Below are 18,070 nucleotides of genomic sequence, written 5' to 3'. Positions count from 1 at the left end.
ACGTACAGAAATGAGATACGCCAGGAAGATAATATAAAGTTGCCTACGGAGGTACAGAGGAAAAAGGGGGATGGATACCGGGGAAAAACGATCGTAGAGATATAAAGGGTAGGTCTAAAAATAAATGGACCGGATTGGCGTCGCGACGCTGATTTTGTTTTCGCGAACCAGGCTGCACGGACTAGTTCCGCGAATATAGGGGAGGCTGAGACCCCCCCCCCAAGCGGCGTCCTCGTCCCCGTCGCCCCCAAGTCAACCCTCTTCCGAAAGAATAACTCACCAATGGCGCCGAGGGTTTCGGGAAGTGGCAAAAGTCGTTCGTCCAAGGTCAACGGAATTTCCAAAATTCTCCTTAGCTTGTGTAGAAAGGCGTGCAAACTTAAAAAATGTAGGCAGCTGATCGCTTTTGTTTAATTTCAAGTATAATGGGTCAGTACTCGTTGTAGAATAGCAAGCTTTCTGCACCCTTGCGGGCTTATCTCGTTCTGGAATGCTTCCGTGTCACTGCGTGGCTGGCTGACGTCCTGCATCTTCGGAGGGTTGCGACTTCCTGCCATTAATCGAGCTAACGGCCGCCGAGTTAATTGGCGATCCCGGGAACGATCCCGGGTCGAATATTCGGGGAAGCAATATAATCTGCATCATTTAGCCCCGCATGACAGCTTAAGCATACCTACCACCCTCGGTCTTCGCGAATCTCTTATTTCACGGCCGTTTGCCAGGTCTTGGACATATTAAGGAAAGTGTTTTCGACTGGGCTGGTTCCTACTATCGGTTGATTCGTGCTGGCCAATAGTTCTGATACCGAGTCAATTATCGGCAATTCACCCTCGATGGGTGGATGGAGGAGCCGGTCACTTGGAAGAACGGTCATATCAGTCGCATAAGCGAGAGAAGGACAGATCGAGTGGAGCATGGCGAGACGAAGACACACGCGAAACAACGACCTCGCAATATTTATGCGAACGAAGGAAATCCGAACCTTAAGCTTGACGTCTGTGTTCCAACTATATGTTGAAACTAGTAAAATTAAATCGAGATTAAGACACAAAATACGCACACCCAGCCTAGGTACATGTACTCGTGGTGGAATTTTTGAACGCGTTATTCTTACCAGGTGACTCCTATCCTAGTTCTTCAGGAATATTGCTGAATCAAGATGACTTCAGCGATGTTGCAGCTGAAGAAGTAAAATATTGGACGAATCAAACTTAATATAATATAATGTAAGTAGACAAGGGGGGAAAGATAGTCGTAGTTCACTTCACAAGTATTTGCGTTTAGCGAGAATGAATACTTGGACCTTCCTCTGCAGATAAGCGGACCTTTAATTGCAAAATACGTTCTTCGATGAGTCCGAATTAGAAGTTGTGCATTTCAATTTCGAAGCTAGACATGCCGATGCGACCTCAACTCCTACAACGCATCGTAGAAATGGAATACGAGCGACGACAGCCAACCATAAATGGCAAAAAAAGTTTCTAGTACTTGTATGATCGTCGTAAGTACATATGTATATAGTAATGAGAAAAAATAGAATATTGTACTGTATTCCGCGCTTGCAGCAACAACATTTACACATAGCGAAACGCTGAAATATTGAACCTCACCGATAATGGAAAAACCGTTAAAACAGAGCATCCCATCCAGCCATTGATTAGGGTCGAAGCAGGTCCGGCCGATGGTAGTCATCGGTCTCTTCCAAGGAGATCCGGGACTCTGTGATATGTAAAATGTACACGTACGTATAATGCGTACATATTTACCTAAATCTCTATACCGTATACCACGGTTAGCCACTGACTATAGTCGCGCATGCGTGCCGTTATGTGCGGGGTTGAGAAAGGGGTTGAACGCCGCTTCAACGCTCCAACAATGTTAGCCACGAAGCAGTCAGACGTCGAGCGCGGCGACGCGTTGACGTTAATGGTTCGCGTTAACGTACAGTTTGTGTCGTAACGGCGAACGGCAAAGTGCCTGCCTGCTCTCAGAACCGATTTGTATTAATTTTTAATGAAAATTAGCTAAATAATTGTGTGATAGAAGTGTGATTCGTTCCTTACGAATTTCAGTCACTCATCCGGTTCCATTTGCTTGTCTTATTTCGAGCAAGTACCTGTAAAGTTTCATACATCAATCACATCGTCATAAGTACACTGCGAAATCCGTTTGAGGAAACGTCTTCGCGCGGTAGTTAGTATAATTACATTTTGTGAAAACAATCTGAGATGATCTAAGATGAACTAAGTTATAGTAAGAAGATAATTTAGTTTCAGCGAACATACTCTGTTGATGGAAATGTTTGTTAAACCAAAGCTCTAATCAATTCTTTTACAACAGTCTCATGGTCAAGAAGAGAATCACTTTAATATCTCCGAATTCACATTTCTGACCCTTAACTTGATTGCAAATTTATCAGACTAAACTCCACTTCTGAGAGACGCAACTCATTGTCAGTCAAGTAGATTTTGTGCAATATCATGTATTCAGAAAAAAGAAGAAACACTGCTCCGTTGTTAAACCTCGTTATGACATCTTAGAGGGGCACTAACGTTTGTGTTTGCGGGGTGGGCAGCGTTTCAGACAAGAACGTCAGATAGCTTACGATTAGATCCAGATTTAAAACAGTAAATAGCCTGTCGGAGACGATAAACCATACCTTACGTTAGGCTAACGCATCAAACCTTTTCATTTTATCGACTGGCAGAAGAGTGTAATATCCATCCATCCATCCGTCCATCTATCTATCTATGCATCTGTATGTCTCGTTATCTAGCTGTCTGTCTATCAGTTCATCCATCCGTCAGGGCACTTTTTTGACGGGCAACCAATGTGATTAATGAAACGCCTGCCGGTGCGCACGCTAAAATTCTTTGTACGACCGTTTACCAGTACGTTGAGTAGCTTACAATACGAAATTATCAACCACTGTGATTAATAATCATTTGTCTATTTATCTCTTGCCAATTTTTAAAGTGCCACGTCACAATATCTTGAATCTGCTTGCGTCAACTCACTTCATCGAAGTACAAGTAGGTACAATTACAAATTTTATTGAATTTTTTTCCAATTTTTTTACCGTGTAGCTTCAACAACTTACTTGCATTTTAATAGTGTACAATTTTATTTCCCTTCATTTCGTCCGGAATTGCTTCCGGCATACGTCGTCACCTCGAAACACTCAATTAGATCTCCGTTAAATTTACTTTACGGAACTTTTAATCTAACGCCTCTTGCAGCCTGGTCAAGTTAGCCAAAGCGAAAGAAATATATAGTACCTCCCTTCCCTGAGCGGTATAAATTTACGGCAAATGAGATTTTTTTTAAACTCTGATGCATCTCCCCTGGATAATAGATCAATCATTGCATACAATAGATACGTAAAAGTGACAAAGGGCAAAATGCTGCGACTCAAAAGGTCTAAGCAAAGGAGAATAAATGGATAAGTTATTTACAGAATCTACATTACAAACTACAATATAGGAATAAAATTCTGAGGTCAAACTTGAAATATTTTCCCTCCAACTGTGGTCAGTGAATACATTCATGTAACCGAACAGAATTGGACTTGTGGAAGAACCCACTTTGATAAATTACTAGGAAAAGGTACGAAGCTGAAACCGAGGAGAGAAGAATTGGATTGAAACCGTAAACAACGAAGAAACAAGGAGAGAAAAATGGGGAAGAAGAATAGTAAGCTGAAACAGGACACCATCGATCGGCTGACAACGGACACATATTGTGAGTCAATGTAACTAAATTCTTGTAAACTAATTTTGACCTGGTCTTGATGCAACGAGAATACACATTTCACTCAAGGGAAAATCGCAACTGAATATAGTCGTGCTATTGTTCCTTATTTTCCTTTTTTTCTTTCGATATATCCACCTACGATACTATACACATCTTCAACACCATGCAATTACCGTCACTGACCGACGTGCTTACCCGAGAAATCTATCTGCGACACAAGTTCCACGGAACCGTTGTCACTTCAATGGATTTATGGCTGTTTGCAACCAAGGAATAACAACGTAATGAGAGAGTGGTCGGTAAGTTGATTTCGACGAGTACGTGGTATAGAGGTTGAGTTGAGATGATGTTTCAATAGCGAGCAGGTGGGCTTAGGTGGTGAGGTTCTTCTATAGGAAAACAATCGAGTGCATTCGTGGAAACTGTGCTACACATGGCCTCGCTTTGTCTAAATTCTTGAATGTCGGCCTAGGGGTGCCGCTAGAACGATTCCTTCCTCATAAATATATCGAACCGTCGATGTAAGTACCGTATTGACAATCGACCAGTGACTACTGTATGGCGCCGTGTTTCTCGCCAGTAGGTGATTGCCATTCCGCGATATCCGGAAATATACTATTAAAGTATCAGTTCTGGTGATGTATTGGTAGGCGTGTCGTCTCAATTGTTCGTCCATAAAATAATTAGAGAAAGAAAACTTCAGAGGTAATACATTGTGGGCCAAGGGACGGTTTACATTTTACAGAGACGGGGCTTGATTGCGACGTTGGGCCTTGTTCCAATCTTAAAAAAAAAAAATCACAATCTAACGGTTTTTTCCAAAAAGCTAACTGTACTCGCTAACCTATTGTAGCCTGCGAAGGTAGCTAGGAGTGATCCTAAGAGTGAAGATCCCGGCCATGTTTTATCGCTTTTCGTTTTTCCCCATCTCTCTCTTCTTTTCTCAGTTTATTAGTTTTCTCGATCTTTTTTTCCTCATCAATCCCACATAGTTATCTGCAGAAAAAAAAGACTTCTACCAAACTTTCAGCATACGTGGCGTTCCTTAGCCTTACTCACGCAAACAGCCCGCAAAGGAACGTACCATCGCTGAAGAAGCAAAAAGTAGCGTCTTGGTAGTAATTCTGTTGCTGAATCACCGCGAAAATCGCCGAGTGCTTCTGTAGTAGTACACTATAGCGTTATAGGGGAAAAAATCATCGTGGTCGATCAACGCCGAAGAGATAGCAGGTATCAGTTTTCGCTTAATTAAGCAATCGACATTATACCTGAATGCTTGCAAGTTTCGCCGGAAGGTGTTCTGAGGTTCGTAAGGACCTGCTCAATACTGACAAAAAATGAAATAGATATATCTATGAAACTCTGTGAAGTTAAAACTAGTTTGTGTGTGAACAAGTATAAATGGAAATTAGATATAAAAAAGTCAACGCAGAATTTAGAATCGTGTGAGAAGTAAGAGCATTCGTCGTGATGTGTTACTTCCTTGGCGTAATACACGACATTTCAGTTTGCCACAGCAGATATTGTCGTTTGCAAGTTTAATGAAACATACTGTAAAGTCGAGATGATAAATGCGCAAACTTTTCATTCCGGCAGACAGCTATAGAGAAAGTTTAATCAGCCTGAGACCAATGTAACGTGACGTTCTCAAGTCGACAATTGGTCTACAAGTTTAAACACAGTATTCGACCAATTCTGGAATGTGTTATCGCTGTTTGAACAATTTCACGGAGATCCTACTATTTTTTTTCTTCTAACTTCGGCTGTATTCGTGAATCCAGAAGTGCATCGCAAAATAAGTTAATCCACCCTACGCAGATTTTGTGACGATCTTCTCACTCATTTTGGTACCAATCTCAAGTCTTATTTGCTTAGCGAACGTGCACGCGAACACCTACGCTTAAAGAGGAGTCACATGCTTTGGCTCAATGAACTTTTTTGCGAAATATAATGATATAACAATATTACCGTAAACCAAACCATTCATAACCAAACCGTGAGTAGAATATCACAAGTTCTGTCGAAAGTTTATTCGCAAGTACGCGTATCACAATCCAAATTACCGAGACATAACGATTTATCGCGTGTAATCGACTTCTTTCCGTTCCGATGACCCGGCTACACGTAGTCACGCACGAATACTCGTCATGGGAATATGCTTACGCAGTATCGGAAGCACGTCATCAATCATTGATTCGCAAATATCGCCGACAAATGTCGAGCCGAGGTGAATACGGACATGTTATATGCGAATTTCTCCCAGATCTCATCCTCTTGAAAAAGTTAAGTAGTTGAACGCTTACAATTCAGATCAGATGCAGAGAAAATTCAATTTTTTACATTTTTCTATTCCGGAAAAATAAAGAAAGTAGAAATTAATGTTCATGCGTGACGTTCAATAGAGCAAAATTAATGTTCTTATTACTACACAATTTACTTGACATACCTATAATAGTACGAAATAAGTATACACTATACATACATCGTGATTTTCAGTTGCAAAAGATGTCCTCAAGTACGGAATATCATAGGCCGACATGCGCAGATCATAAAACCGCGGCACAACAAAGTGATAAAGTATGCTATGCAGAAAGTGTATACGTCGGTATTTGCTGAATATTTTGGCAAGGCGATTGCTGCCGGTAAACGGCATTTATTGTAATTTCTTTGTTCCCCTTGTGCTATCGACGACATTAGGAAGAAGGCGAGAGTGGAGTAGCCGTAGGGTAAAACTAAGCACCGGGGTAATATAAAATACGGGTGTAATCGTAAAGTTTGTCGTGAGCAGAGCTTATAGCCCAGAGAGTAGAGGGAGGTAAAGGGAGGTAAAGGGAGGTGAAGGGAGGTGAAGGGAGGTGAAGGGAAGTGGGACTAGGACTCTGCGGTTTTCGACCGTATACCGACGGCCGAGAGGATTTTTGGGGCTTGGCAGAGGCTGTAGGGGCGCGGCGTCAGGCGCCGCGAAGTCGGGCGTCCAAAAACTTTCAGGTCCTCCTCGGCTAGAGCTGTTATTACTTCGATACTTGAACCTCTGGCTGCAGAGCCTTACAGCTCGAGCCTTAAGCTCTTCTCGCGCGAATCTCAACTCCGCTGACCTTACAATCGTCTCGGTTCATTTCTCTGGCTACATCATCTTAGGTGTCATCCCGTAATGCCCACACTTCACAAGGAATCCAATCTAAGATCGATATAATCGATACGCTCCGATCCCTCTCAATGCTGCCAGCCCTAAGCGATACCAATTTTCTGTCCTATAATACGTCTTTTAAGGATTTTCGGAGAAGGGTCCCGATGTGTAGAGGCGACCGATCCCACCTTCGGTGTGTCTAGTTGTTCGGTAGAACCATCACCCTCCGTAGCTGTGGCAGCTATTTTACAGTTCCCGATTTACGTCAAAACGATTTTAACTGATACGAATACAAGCGCAAAGTGCGTATTTCCCTAGGATTTCGTTTTTCTTGTTCACTGAAAACTAAAGAAATCGCTCTGAGAGCGCTCCAATTGCAGCCAGCTTAGAAGGATGTTGAATTCTGGAGGAGGATTTGGCTCGGCCGATTGACGTGAGTTGAACTTGGCTCGTAAGCAATCGTAACTATAGTAAGCTTGTAAACTTGAGGGTGCAACGTTAATCGCCGCCTGTCTGCAGTTTAGTTTAGTTTAGTTAGATGAACTTAGGTAACCGTATATTTCAGTGTAACAGATACAACTTTCACGTTATTCAAATATGCCTATATATAGAGCGTAGCTTTGAGGAAACATAAATTAATTCGGAAATTGCCCGAAATAAAACCCAGCAGTCGACACGACGATGAGCGTTTTCAATTTCAAACGTAGGTACTCAAGAACGTTAATATTTCGCTGACGTATTTCACCTCGACAAATAATTTTAAAAGGCAAAGAGGCTTGTGGTACATGGCAATTGGATGTAATTATTACTGTTGACAAGAGGAGAGAACGTGCGCAGATTGGAAAAATATGAAATCTAGCTGTACGGATGATACTTATCGATGAACAGGCGCGCGTCGAATTTTTCCGTTCCAAGTCGGAGGGTCATGGACGTGTTGAATCGAAACGGAAATCAGTTTTTTTCGGTATCTCGATCCACTTGGCCATCGATAAAAACGATCATTTCACTACAGATCATCTGACTTCTTTTCCGCCCCTAGAGCGTTCTGAGATATTCACGTTTTTGAACCACCAGTGAGACTGAAATTAATTTTATTTTAGTAACCCGGTTAGCAGAGGTACGAAATTCTCCTCGGACGTCAAGAGATGAATAAACAAGTGTAATAAGACTCCCCATCAGCGCAATCTTCCTTTTACACACCAGTTCCTCCAACATACTTATATTTTCCTTTGAGGCGTAATTACCTACATTTTCGGTAGTAGTTGCAGTGCAAACAAATGGAAGTAGACACGACAGTGACGGATAGAAATATAACTCGTTCAACAACTTGTGCAAACCTTTTTTTTCAACGTTCAGTTCATATAAAGATACAAATCGTGTAGCCCAGACGTGTGCCTCGCATATTTCATCACCAAGCATAATATACATTATAGATTTACACCATCCTAGATTGGCTAGATTGGGATGTTGCTAATAAGAAGATCGAGGACATCCGAAAAACTAACGCAAGCAGCTTCTGGTAGCTGGCAGCTTTTCCACGACAATTGAAGTTTCATTTCATTTCCTTCTCTTTGGTACGCTTTTCTACAGATATACAGTTTCCTAACGAACAGATCTTTATGCCGCCCGTGAAGGATTTACATGAAAAAAAAAAGATTTCCGAGAACGAAGTTACGTAAAGCTGATTACAAATGATAAAGATCGTGAAAGTTATGGTAGGTACATTTCACAGGGTAGGGGAAATAATTTCCACTTTACAGTGAACAGGAGAAGAAAGTGTGTCATTTATCCGGTTTTTTCCTCTCTCGGCTAAACGAGACAATGATAAGGAAGGTTGGGGCGATGAATAAAATCTAGTCCACCCACCTAACAAGAACCTACCCAACTAGGCGGTACAGATTTTCTCATCTTTGATCAATTTCTATTTCAAACGAGTCGAGAGCTAGAGAGAAAACGGAACAATTTCGGTCCTACAGTGCGAATGGTTATCGGGCGTAGAATTCGCGTGTATAGTATTTGTAAATGCGCCCTGTTTTGTACCATAGCGAGCTGATATCAGAGGTGAAGAGTTCCATTCTCTGGCTCGAGACACTTTCATTTTCTATCGGAATTTGCTGTCAGTAGAGATATGTATATATATGTGTATAACCCTGTACGTTGTCGTGGGCCGGTGATCGCATGTCCTCGGCCTGCTCTACTTATAGTTCCACTTGCCAAGGCCGTAAAAAGGTTATGTGTATATGCAAATTTGCGACTTATTTCAGTCAAATCAGATGGTAAAACTGCTTGGAAAACGAGCAGCTTTTGCCACGCTTCGATACTCGAGCCTTCGACGAGTTACACGTCTAAACGTTGTGCGTTTGCAGGCTCTTTCACTCCGGTAGAAACGACTATGTACTTGTTTGCAAGGGTGGTTCATCACCCATCAGAAAAGATTGATCTACGCACCCCGCCGCTTTGCGTTAGGCAACTGTACTAGTAAGGGATGTCCAAAGTTGGCGATTGCAACAGCTTTCCTCGAGACTTACGGGGTTATTTCTACAGGATCGGAGGCCGAGAAAAGCGATTTTTCAAGGATTTTTCATGAAGAGACATTTACATATATTAATATAAAAATTTATATACACGTTGGGGTAACATTGAACTTCGTTCTGATATTTTATATTTGTAAAAGTAATGATTTTTGAAGCTGATTGTTAGAGCCAATCTCCGGGAGCACCTCTAAAAAGGACGTCTTGCGGTGAGCAATATATGTGTGGACTGGATCATCGGAACTGAAAAAATAAAAAAGATTTAGTTACTATCAGGTATTATCTGATTTTAAATCAAAGCAACAAGGAAAATATTGATTTTTAACAAAACGACGGCTTCTCAACAAAAAAACGTCGACTTTCCATAAAAATTGCCCCTTTTAATTTGTTTAAAAAATGGAAAATATTTATTGGCAAGAAAAAACCTTTGTTCGAGGACTGAAAAATATCTTCATAAAGCTTGTGTAAAAATTTCAGACGGATCGTTTCAACCGTTTCCGCGGAAATCTTGCTCACTGAATTTGAAAATATAGTTATGAGAAAAACGCGTTCAAAGTTTCAAAAGCACTTTCAAACGCTTCGCGAGCTTTTTTGGAAATACCCGCGTAGCTTGGAGAATATTTGTCGGATCTGCATGAAATTTTCTGTGTACGTACTTGAATATAGTATGTACGTTACGAAAATGAAATGAAAAAAAAACAATCAATTTAAAAAAAAAAAATTTGAAAATTTTGAAACCCCTTAAACCTAGATAATCACTAAATTCGAGAGGCGTGGTGACAATTGGTCGCGGTGGATAGAATGTCACCGGGTCACGGACGGCGCCCAACGCGACGACGGTGCGATATCATGAGAAGCAGGTGTACCATATACGTTGCATGATCCGGTATGTAGATATAGACCTACGTAGAACGGCTCGCAATAAGATTTTAGTGCGAAGGATATAATAAACTGTGCAGGGACGGGCATCGCGTGATTCCCTTCGCGCGATTCCACCTACTCGTTTCCTCCGAATCCCGAAAGGAAGATCGCTTTGCCCCAGAAATAAGATAAATTGTCACCACGTTCACCCGCCTCAATATCACCTAGACTGGCCCCCGTAATTCAGCCGTGCTGTTGTGCCATGGCGTGACCCCGGGGTCCGTATTGCGCGTTATTATTATACGCAGCCTCAAGTTATAGATCCGGGCTGCGTTACGATGAGGTCGAATCGAGCTACAGACAATGAGAGATAATTGCGTTCGACACTTTCGCACAATTCTTCGTCGACATCGAGTAAATCGAGTTTCCATCTCGTTTTCATCCGACGTCGTTCCTGAAGGGCATCGGTACCTACATACATATATGTATAGTATATATATATATATATATATGTATATACATAAGCTGAAGTACGCGATTCTCCGATGGAATTACCATACTTACGAATATAATACACGAGGAGGGTATATGACATTATACATACAGGCATCGTGGAATGTAGCTGGGGAAAAAACGATTGTCCATCTCGTGGAAGGTTTTGCTGGATCTTGGTAAACATATTTGATTCTACTTGTGTTTGCGGCAGAGTATGATGTAAAAAAGGAAAAAAAAAAGAAGAATATAAACGACGAGTATATCAGTACAGGCGATGCGAGATAGCGAGACATAAATATTCAGCAAAGAGAGAGTAAAGATTTTCAAGTGCGAGGTGAACACGCTGGATGAATTAATGGCAAAGGATGTCGGTGTATTTTTTCAAGAACAAACTGTTTCTTATGCCGCACCGCAATAGATGGTATAATTATATTTGCCGCCGTTGTAGCAATTAGGGCGGCATCAGGTTCAATTATGCAGCCGATAATTCGCGCGAGTAATTACGTCTTTGTCTTTGGGCGACCACAAGCTCACCGTTGATAGTTAATTATTCAAGTTGAGAGGTCGTGCAGATAAGTAATTTCTTTACATAAAACTTCCTGCAGAAGTTACAAATTTTGGAAATAAGTTGTGCAATGGATCGAGATAATGTACCTAACTTACAATTATCGTTGCTCCCTGCGTTGTCGGTAAGCATATTTTCATACCATAACCGAACAAGATCTCTCAAATTGATGTACAACTCGTGCTAGCTTTTATGGACAGGTATATTGAACTGCGAGAAGAGAATCAAGGTTCAAGTTTGTTGCTTTGTATTGAGTTTCCAAGAATTTGATAAATTTTTAAGAGATCAGGAAATTCTTATCAGCCGAGAACGCAACAAACTTAGAATAACTTTTGTGGACAAACGAATGAACATGGACGTACAATTTTTATTTTGGAATATTTTAAGATAAACTTCCGTCTGACGGGATCATTGCTTGAAGTTGAAAAAACGTTATTAATCAAAAGCGATATTGAGGATTAAAAGCGATCGTGAAATTTTCTTCGACAATGATCCATTAGATCGCGAGTTCCCCTCTAACATATTAATCCAGACATGTGTGAAAGATTAGTTGAAATTAGAATGAGTACCTGCCAGGAATATAAAAAAGAAAACTCTAAAATTTAAATTTATTCGTTGTTAAGCGGTCTTGAATAATTCATTTTTGTACACAGACGTTAGCTCAGCTTGTGGAGAATTTCGTTACCTATATTTTAGGGTAAACATTTAAGACGGTCGACATTTTCAGCCGTACTTGAGTTATTGTGGCAAAATTACTAAAAAATGCTGTTTCCAGAAGAACGAAGTTACACTTTGCTGACAGTATTGTATGTAGGTATACGGTTAGAAAATTAAAACTTACCGACTTACGGACTTCAAAAATTGCCCGGGCTGTGAAATAACTTTTCAAAATCATCCTCCGCAGCTGTGGCGGCAATCAGACAACATCGACGTTTTTCCACTCTGTAAGCTTAGTTTGTTAATGACTGAGATTTTTTTTTTCGACCTCAAAAAGTGGTGCATGGCTTAAAACTTATGACGCTCTTGAGTTCAATTTTGAGAAGTTTTCAGAAAATTTCAGTTGTGGTTATGCCAAAACGTTTGTTAAAGTTTTTACTAACCGAATATCTAAGAAATAAAACATCGTTTTTCTTAAAATTTCGATTATTTGTATCAACTACAGGTCAAATAACGTATCTGCAGAAAACAAAATCGTATTAGAGTCAGTGCGAATTGAACGATAAATTTTCATTATTCTCCCAATCAGTTTACCTCTTCGTACAGAAATTACATTCCTTGGGTATTAAACTGTTATTTTATTGTTTTTTATTTTTGTCTGTTTTAGTTACGGAAAAGGAGATCAGGCAGTGGTAAGTACACAAAATGAATTATAACACCAGTCCATTTCGCACCAGTTCCAATGAGATGTAGAGATTTTTGCGATTCCAGTCGTCTGCAGGGAGTGATATCAAACTCGTATAAAATTATAACTCTTATAACATTAACCTCCTCTTTCTCCCGTTTACCTTTCAGGCATAAAGGATTCCTCAAAGATTGCCCAAATGGTCTCCTCACAGAGCAGGTGAATAAAGATTCCAAGTTTCAAGTATTATACAGATTATTTAAATACCGTTCAAGCTCAAAGCCACAGTCATTCAGTCATATTACTTTACTTAATACAAAAAAAAAACAACGATGTGGTAGAAAAGCATCAAAGTACCTACACATTGAACGGTTCAATCCAAACTAAATCCACGCATCGCTTAACATATTTTTATTCGACATTCCAGGGTTTCATCAAAATCTACAAACAATTTTTTCCGCAAGGTGATCCGTCCAAATTTGCTTCCCTCGTCTTCAGGGTCTTCGATGAAAACAGTGTAAGTATATCCGAATGAGCTGAAATCATTCACGCCATCCCGTGTAAAGATCGTGATTATATGATATCACCAATATTTCCAATAAAATTTGGCTTGTCAGTGGCAAAGTGGAAATCGCACCTAATTTGATAACTTCTGATAGAGGCTTGACTACCTGACAGAATTTCACTATTAAAAAACGGCGAGTTACACGCAAATAGAAATTTCCTGCTTGTGCTAATTTCATCTCCATTGAGTCACGTCAGCATCATTTACACGCGTACGTCATAATTCCGGATATTGAAACGGACGGAATTCGTTTTGACGGGTGAAATGGTGATAAAAAAGATGTTACATCCGATTCAAGACGGGCTAGGGGTAAAGAACTTATAGAAATGTCGATTGATAGAAGCACCGGAATATCAAATTTCCATAGATGCGAAAATCTGATTAATAAAATTACAACACGTGGAAAATCCAAGTATGTACAGAAAATTGTAAGTATAGAAAGCCAATACACATATTGACAAAATGTAGAAAGATCAAAACATTGAACGTCAAAATTGAGCATCTGTAAACGATTCTACATATATTATCAAGAGGAATTCTGACGATTCTACAGTCAGGCCTTTTAGAATCGGAGCTTTATATTCTTTTACTTCTCCGTACTTCTACTGTCAACATTTTGAAACTCGTTAAATTAAATTTTCCCTTCTTTAAAAGTTCGATATTATAGCTCTGAAATTTTTTGAACTTTCTATGTCTTTATCTCCACCCCTTAGACGTAATGAGACTCGCAATGCGTCTGACGGCAACGCTCCACTCACTACTGGCTATTCTAACATTAATTTTAAGTAGTAACTCAGCCAAGTGTGGCGCCGCGGCGATCCGCGAAGTGAGGCAGGCACGTCAGTAGTCAGACGAGCGTGGCTTCCCTTCGTAGCATTGCTATTAGAATCCATACCGGCGTGACTTAAATTTGAATCGTTTGATAAGTAGTTAGAAACTTCATCTCCAACGTTTTCCTGTTACAGGATGGCACCATCGAGTTCGAAGAGTTTATAAGAGCGCTCTCGGTGACGTCTAGAGGAAATCTTGATGAAAAATTACACTGTGAGTTGAAAACTTTACACCTGTAAAGTCATAGGTATCTACTACATATTTCATCCCCGGTCATTTCCTATCGTCTACGTAACGTTCGCCTGTATAATTCTTCTATAAAATTATTCCACTTGCCTTCGTGCACTATTTTTATGTTTAAACTAACGTAAGGAAAAACATTAAAAATTCTAGGGGCATTCCGTCTGTACGATGTCGACAACGACGGGTTCATCACGAGGGATGAAATGTACAACATTGTCGATGCGATATATCAGATGGTGGTAAGTCGACTCACAATTAGTCCAACACGCCATTCGATCGATGCGTCACTAAGCAAGTAATTGAACTTTACTTGAGATAGAAATATATTATCTACGAATATGTTATACTTAGACCGCGTTGCATAGTATGCCAAAACATCATACCGCCATTCGACGGGTTGGCAATGGAAATCGTTAACATTTAGTTGAAATCGTACGTGGTAATCGTGATTGCGAGTAAAGTAGAAAAGTTCGTAAGCGAAGCGCGATGAATATGTTACAGGCATCTATATTTATATACCGTGTCCTGGACAAAAGTAGATCCGGTTATGCAGCGAACCGTGAGGAATACACTACTTGGAACACAGGCACTATTGATTTTCAATATCCATCTGGAAATGATAAAATTAGGCATTCTCTAAAGTAGAGTATACAATCACTCGCCGACTTTCAAAAAGATTCCGACAGATTTCCAGACGCATCGTACCTAACGATGATTGATGGCTATACCCATGAGTGTTTGTTACGAACGTGTAGCCAAGATTAGGTTTCTCTGTATCACCGTTGGGTTCTCAGAGTGATTTAAGAATAACTTTGAATTTAACAAACATCGTAATTTAATTGAATTGCGAGGCGATACGGTATAAGGAGGCAAGTTTTGAGTTACTTGGTTTAATTATAAGTGTACAAATACCGACCCACCAACCCTCTTTCCAGCCATCAGGTGCTACAAAAGATCGGTCAATTTCAAACGGCTTCAATTCCGGAAACGACAAATTTCCTATGACAAATAAAAAAGTTTCAGTCGTAGATTTTCACGAAGAATGCATTGCTAGCTGATGGGCTACTCGAGGACAACTCGTTACAGGCACAACAAAATGTATGATGTGCATAAATGATATGCATGCACGGGTTAACAGAGTTCAATGAACTCGAAGTATTGACTAACAATAAGATCAAACAACTCCGACCGCACACCTGTGATGCATAAGGTAGAGCGTGCAAGTATTAAATTATTGAAAAGCCAACGTATTGCACTCTCTGTATAGTCTGTGGCTTGAAAGTTTAACTACACACGTATGTATGAATCACTCTTTACCGGACATAGGGACGTAACTTGGTAACACAATACATCGATTGCTATAGTTACGGCGAAGTGTACATTTGTAGAAATTTACCAGCTTGCAGAGGGAAAATCGAGGGCTAGAATATTGAGCTGACAGTTACTGCATTAAATGTAAAGTAAATTATCGGAATAATGAAGAGTGTTTAAGGGCGGAACTGAATCCATGTCCCACAATAATATCCCTGTGCCGTTGTCGTACGCAAATCCATTAAAGTGCGTCAACTTCTTTTGCGTCTGAGTCTCGCCGATGGGTAAAGTTCGAATTTTGTTTCTTTCAGGGGCAACAACCTCAGGCCGAGGATGAAAATACACCCCAGAAAAGAGTCGACAAGATTTTCGATCAGATGGATAAAAATCACGACGACAAACTGACACTCGAAGAATTCCGAGAAGGTAGCAAAGCGGATCCAAGAATCGTCCAGGCCTTGTCATTGGGCGGCGAATCCCTAGGTCCTTAGAGGAAGGTGATCAAGATTTATAAGCCTGGCTTCGAATCTTCCGAACCTGTCCACTTCAGTATTCTCAGGTATTCTCGATCGGTGGACCGAGTCAAATAGAAATATTCAACGAGAGGATTAGCGTATCTTTGAAAATATTTGGCTATCGTCATTCAGACCCTCGCGTAAAGCCAGAATCTGGAAGCCAACGAAGTTACAAGTTAGAGACAAAAGAAAAGGCAAGAAGAAGAGTAAGAACAAAACTGAACAGGTACCCGCACCCACGAGAATCGCGAGGAATTACCATAGCGTTACCAGCCACCTTGTAACTCTTATAATGCCAGATAAGTGAATTGAAGAGATATCCTTCTGTTCGAGTCCTCATCGATCATTTTTTGTTTATTCTCTCCATCCACGTTCATGATATCGGCATCGTGTACAAATTGATTAACAGTCATGGGTGTCCAACTAACTCTGCGAATCCGTGAAGCTGGAAGTCGCTTCACCCGCTTGACGTTAACAAACGAAATCCGTTGAAAGGCCGATTGTTTCGACACCAGATAAATCAACCTCGAGCCCAACGTTCGAGATACCACTGTGGCCCTTAAGCGGAGCAGCGAAGATCGTTGAAGAGGCAGAGAATTTTTCAACACCCACTCGGAAGGCTTGCCTCATGGTCACCCAGACTGAAAATTCCATTTTACAAATTAGTCGCAGTTGCCAAAGCGGTGGCACAGTCATGACGACGGTCAAACTTTTAACCGTGTCTATTATAATATAGGACTGTAAGCGAAGTGAGCTCTGGTAGAAACGTCGATGGCAACTAACGCAAGGCGATTTCCACGGATTTGGATTGCATGTCTAACTCAGTAGGGATAAACGATGGAAAAATTGTCCTCCGGAGGTATGGAGACACGAACAGAGGAAATTGGTCATTAGCTTTATCACGATGTCGGAAATCACACGTGAAGATTGTAAACGCTGCACTATACGTCGTATACGTGGGCATGCAGTGATCAATTTTCGTCAGCTAATTGAAAAATCGTTTCTCAATGCGTTTGCGTAAATTTCTTTTCATCGATCGGTCGGTTTGCCTGCGAGAGGTTGATATCGATGTCGTATTATGCTGTGTCCACGACTTGTATTACACACACACGTACCAGGGAACTCCCTTTTCGATCGTCAGTAACCTCGTGCAGACAAAATTCGAGAGGTTTCTCGCCCCGGTTTTTCCGTCTTTGAGCCTTTGAGCTGACACGGAGCCACGGTTGGCTGTGCAGTATTGTTGGGCCTTGGGCTTTTTCCACTTTTGAGCGCACGTCCGCACGCCCGCTAATGCTGAAGTGCATTGTGCGTACGCGTTCCAGCGTGGCTGCGAGCATGAATAACGATGAATTGGAAAGAGATCCCGAGTATCGAGAAGCCAGCGAGAGGATATTTCATCGGGCACCTCGATCTGAATACGGAAACTTTTACCTTTCGCTGGTTCGTAAATTCTATTCTAAAAACTGGAGTTATTACAATGCGTGTTGCGCTTCGAGAGCCGGCGGTTGAATCAATTTCAAATAACCGATGTATTCACCTATACGCACGATTCGAAGCACTCGGAATAAAGATTTGCGGCAATCAAATATCAAAGTTCAGAAGCGAGCAGGTTAGGCATTCATTCCTCTCAGAAGAGATCGGTCTTCAAGTGTCCTTCTTCGCTGCTTTGTTGAGGAACAATGAGGAACTAACCGGTACATTGACAATGAGAAGTACGAATTTCAGTAAAGAGCAAACTGGGAGAGAACAAAGGCAGGTCAGAGTAGGAGAAGAGAAGGGACGCTGGAGTATAACCGTGGCTTCGTATACACGGGGTATAAAAGATACTTGAGAATAATGTAACCTTTTTTCCACGTACGCACATCGGTCCTAAATTACGGCCTACGAGGCTATTTGAAGAAAGTAAAGTAATTAATGCTGGCAACGCCAAT

General features: G+C 40.9%; 1 protein-coding gene across 1 annotated transcript; it reads left to right on the top strand.

The window, feature by feature from the left end:
* The first annotated feature begins 1,916 nt into the window (after positions 1-1,916).
* On the top strand, positions 1,917-16,569 carry LOC124404471 (frequenin-1). The gene is made up of 8 exons (XM_046878610.1): positions 1,917-2,193; positions 3,458-3,741; positions 12,657-12,681; positions 12,845-12,893; positions 13,102-13,191; positions 14,205-14,283; positions 14,464-14,552; positions 15,936-16,569. Exons 2-8 carry the CDS (start codon positions 3,678-3,680, stop codon positions 16,113-16,115), a joined length of 576 nt encoding a protein of 191 aa, XP_046734566.1. The 5' UTR covers positions 1,917-2,193; positions 3,458-3,677; the 3' UTR covers positions 16,116-16,569.
* Positions 16,570-18,070: the final 1,501 nt, after the last annotated feature.

The sequence above is a fragment of the Diprion similis genome, chromosome 3 (genome assembly GCF_021155765.1).
Source record: "Diprion similis isolate iyDipSimi1 chromosome 3, iyDipSimi1.1, whole genome shotgun sequence".
NCBI classification, from domain to species: Eukaryota; Metazoa; Arthropoda; class Insecta; order Hymenoptera; family Diprionidae; genus Diprion; species Diprion similis.
The sequence above is the reverse complement of the archived record's forward strand: the minus strand, read 5'-3'. Positions and strand labels throughout refer to the sequence as shown.

Coding starts and splice junctions, on each gene's coding strand:
- LOC124404471 (XM_046878610.1), top strand. CDS start 3,678: ATGGGGAAGAAGAATAGTAAGCTGAAACAGGACACCATCGATCGGCTG. Junction 13,192..14,204: donor GGGTCTTCGATGAAAACAGT/GTAAGTATATCC, acceptor TTCCTGTTACAG/GATGGCACCATCGAGTTCGA. Junction 14,553..15,935: donor ATGCGATATATCAGATGGTG/GTAAGTCGACTC, acceptor TGTTTCTTTCAG/GGGCAACAACCTCAGGCCGA.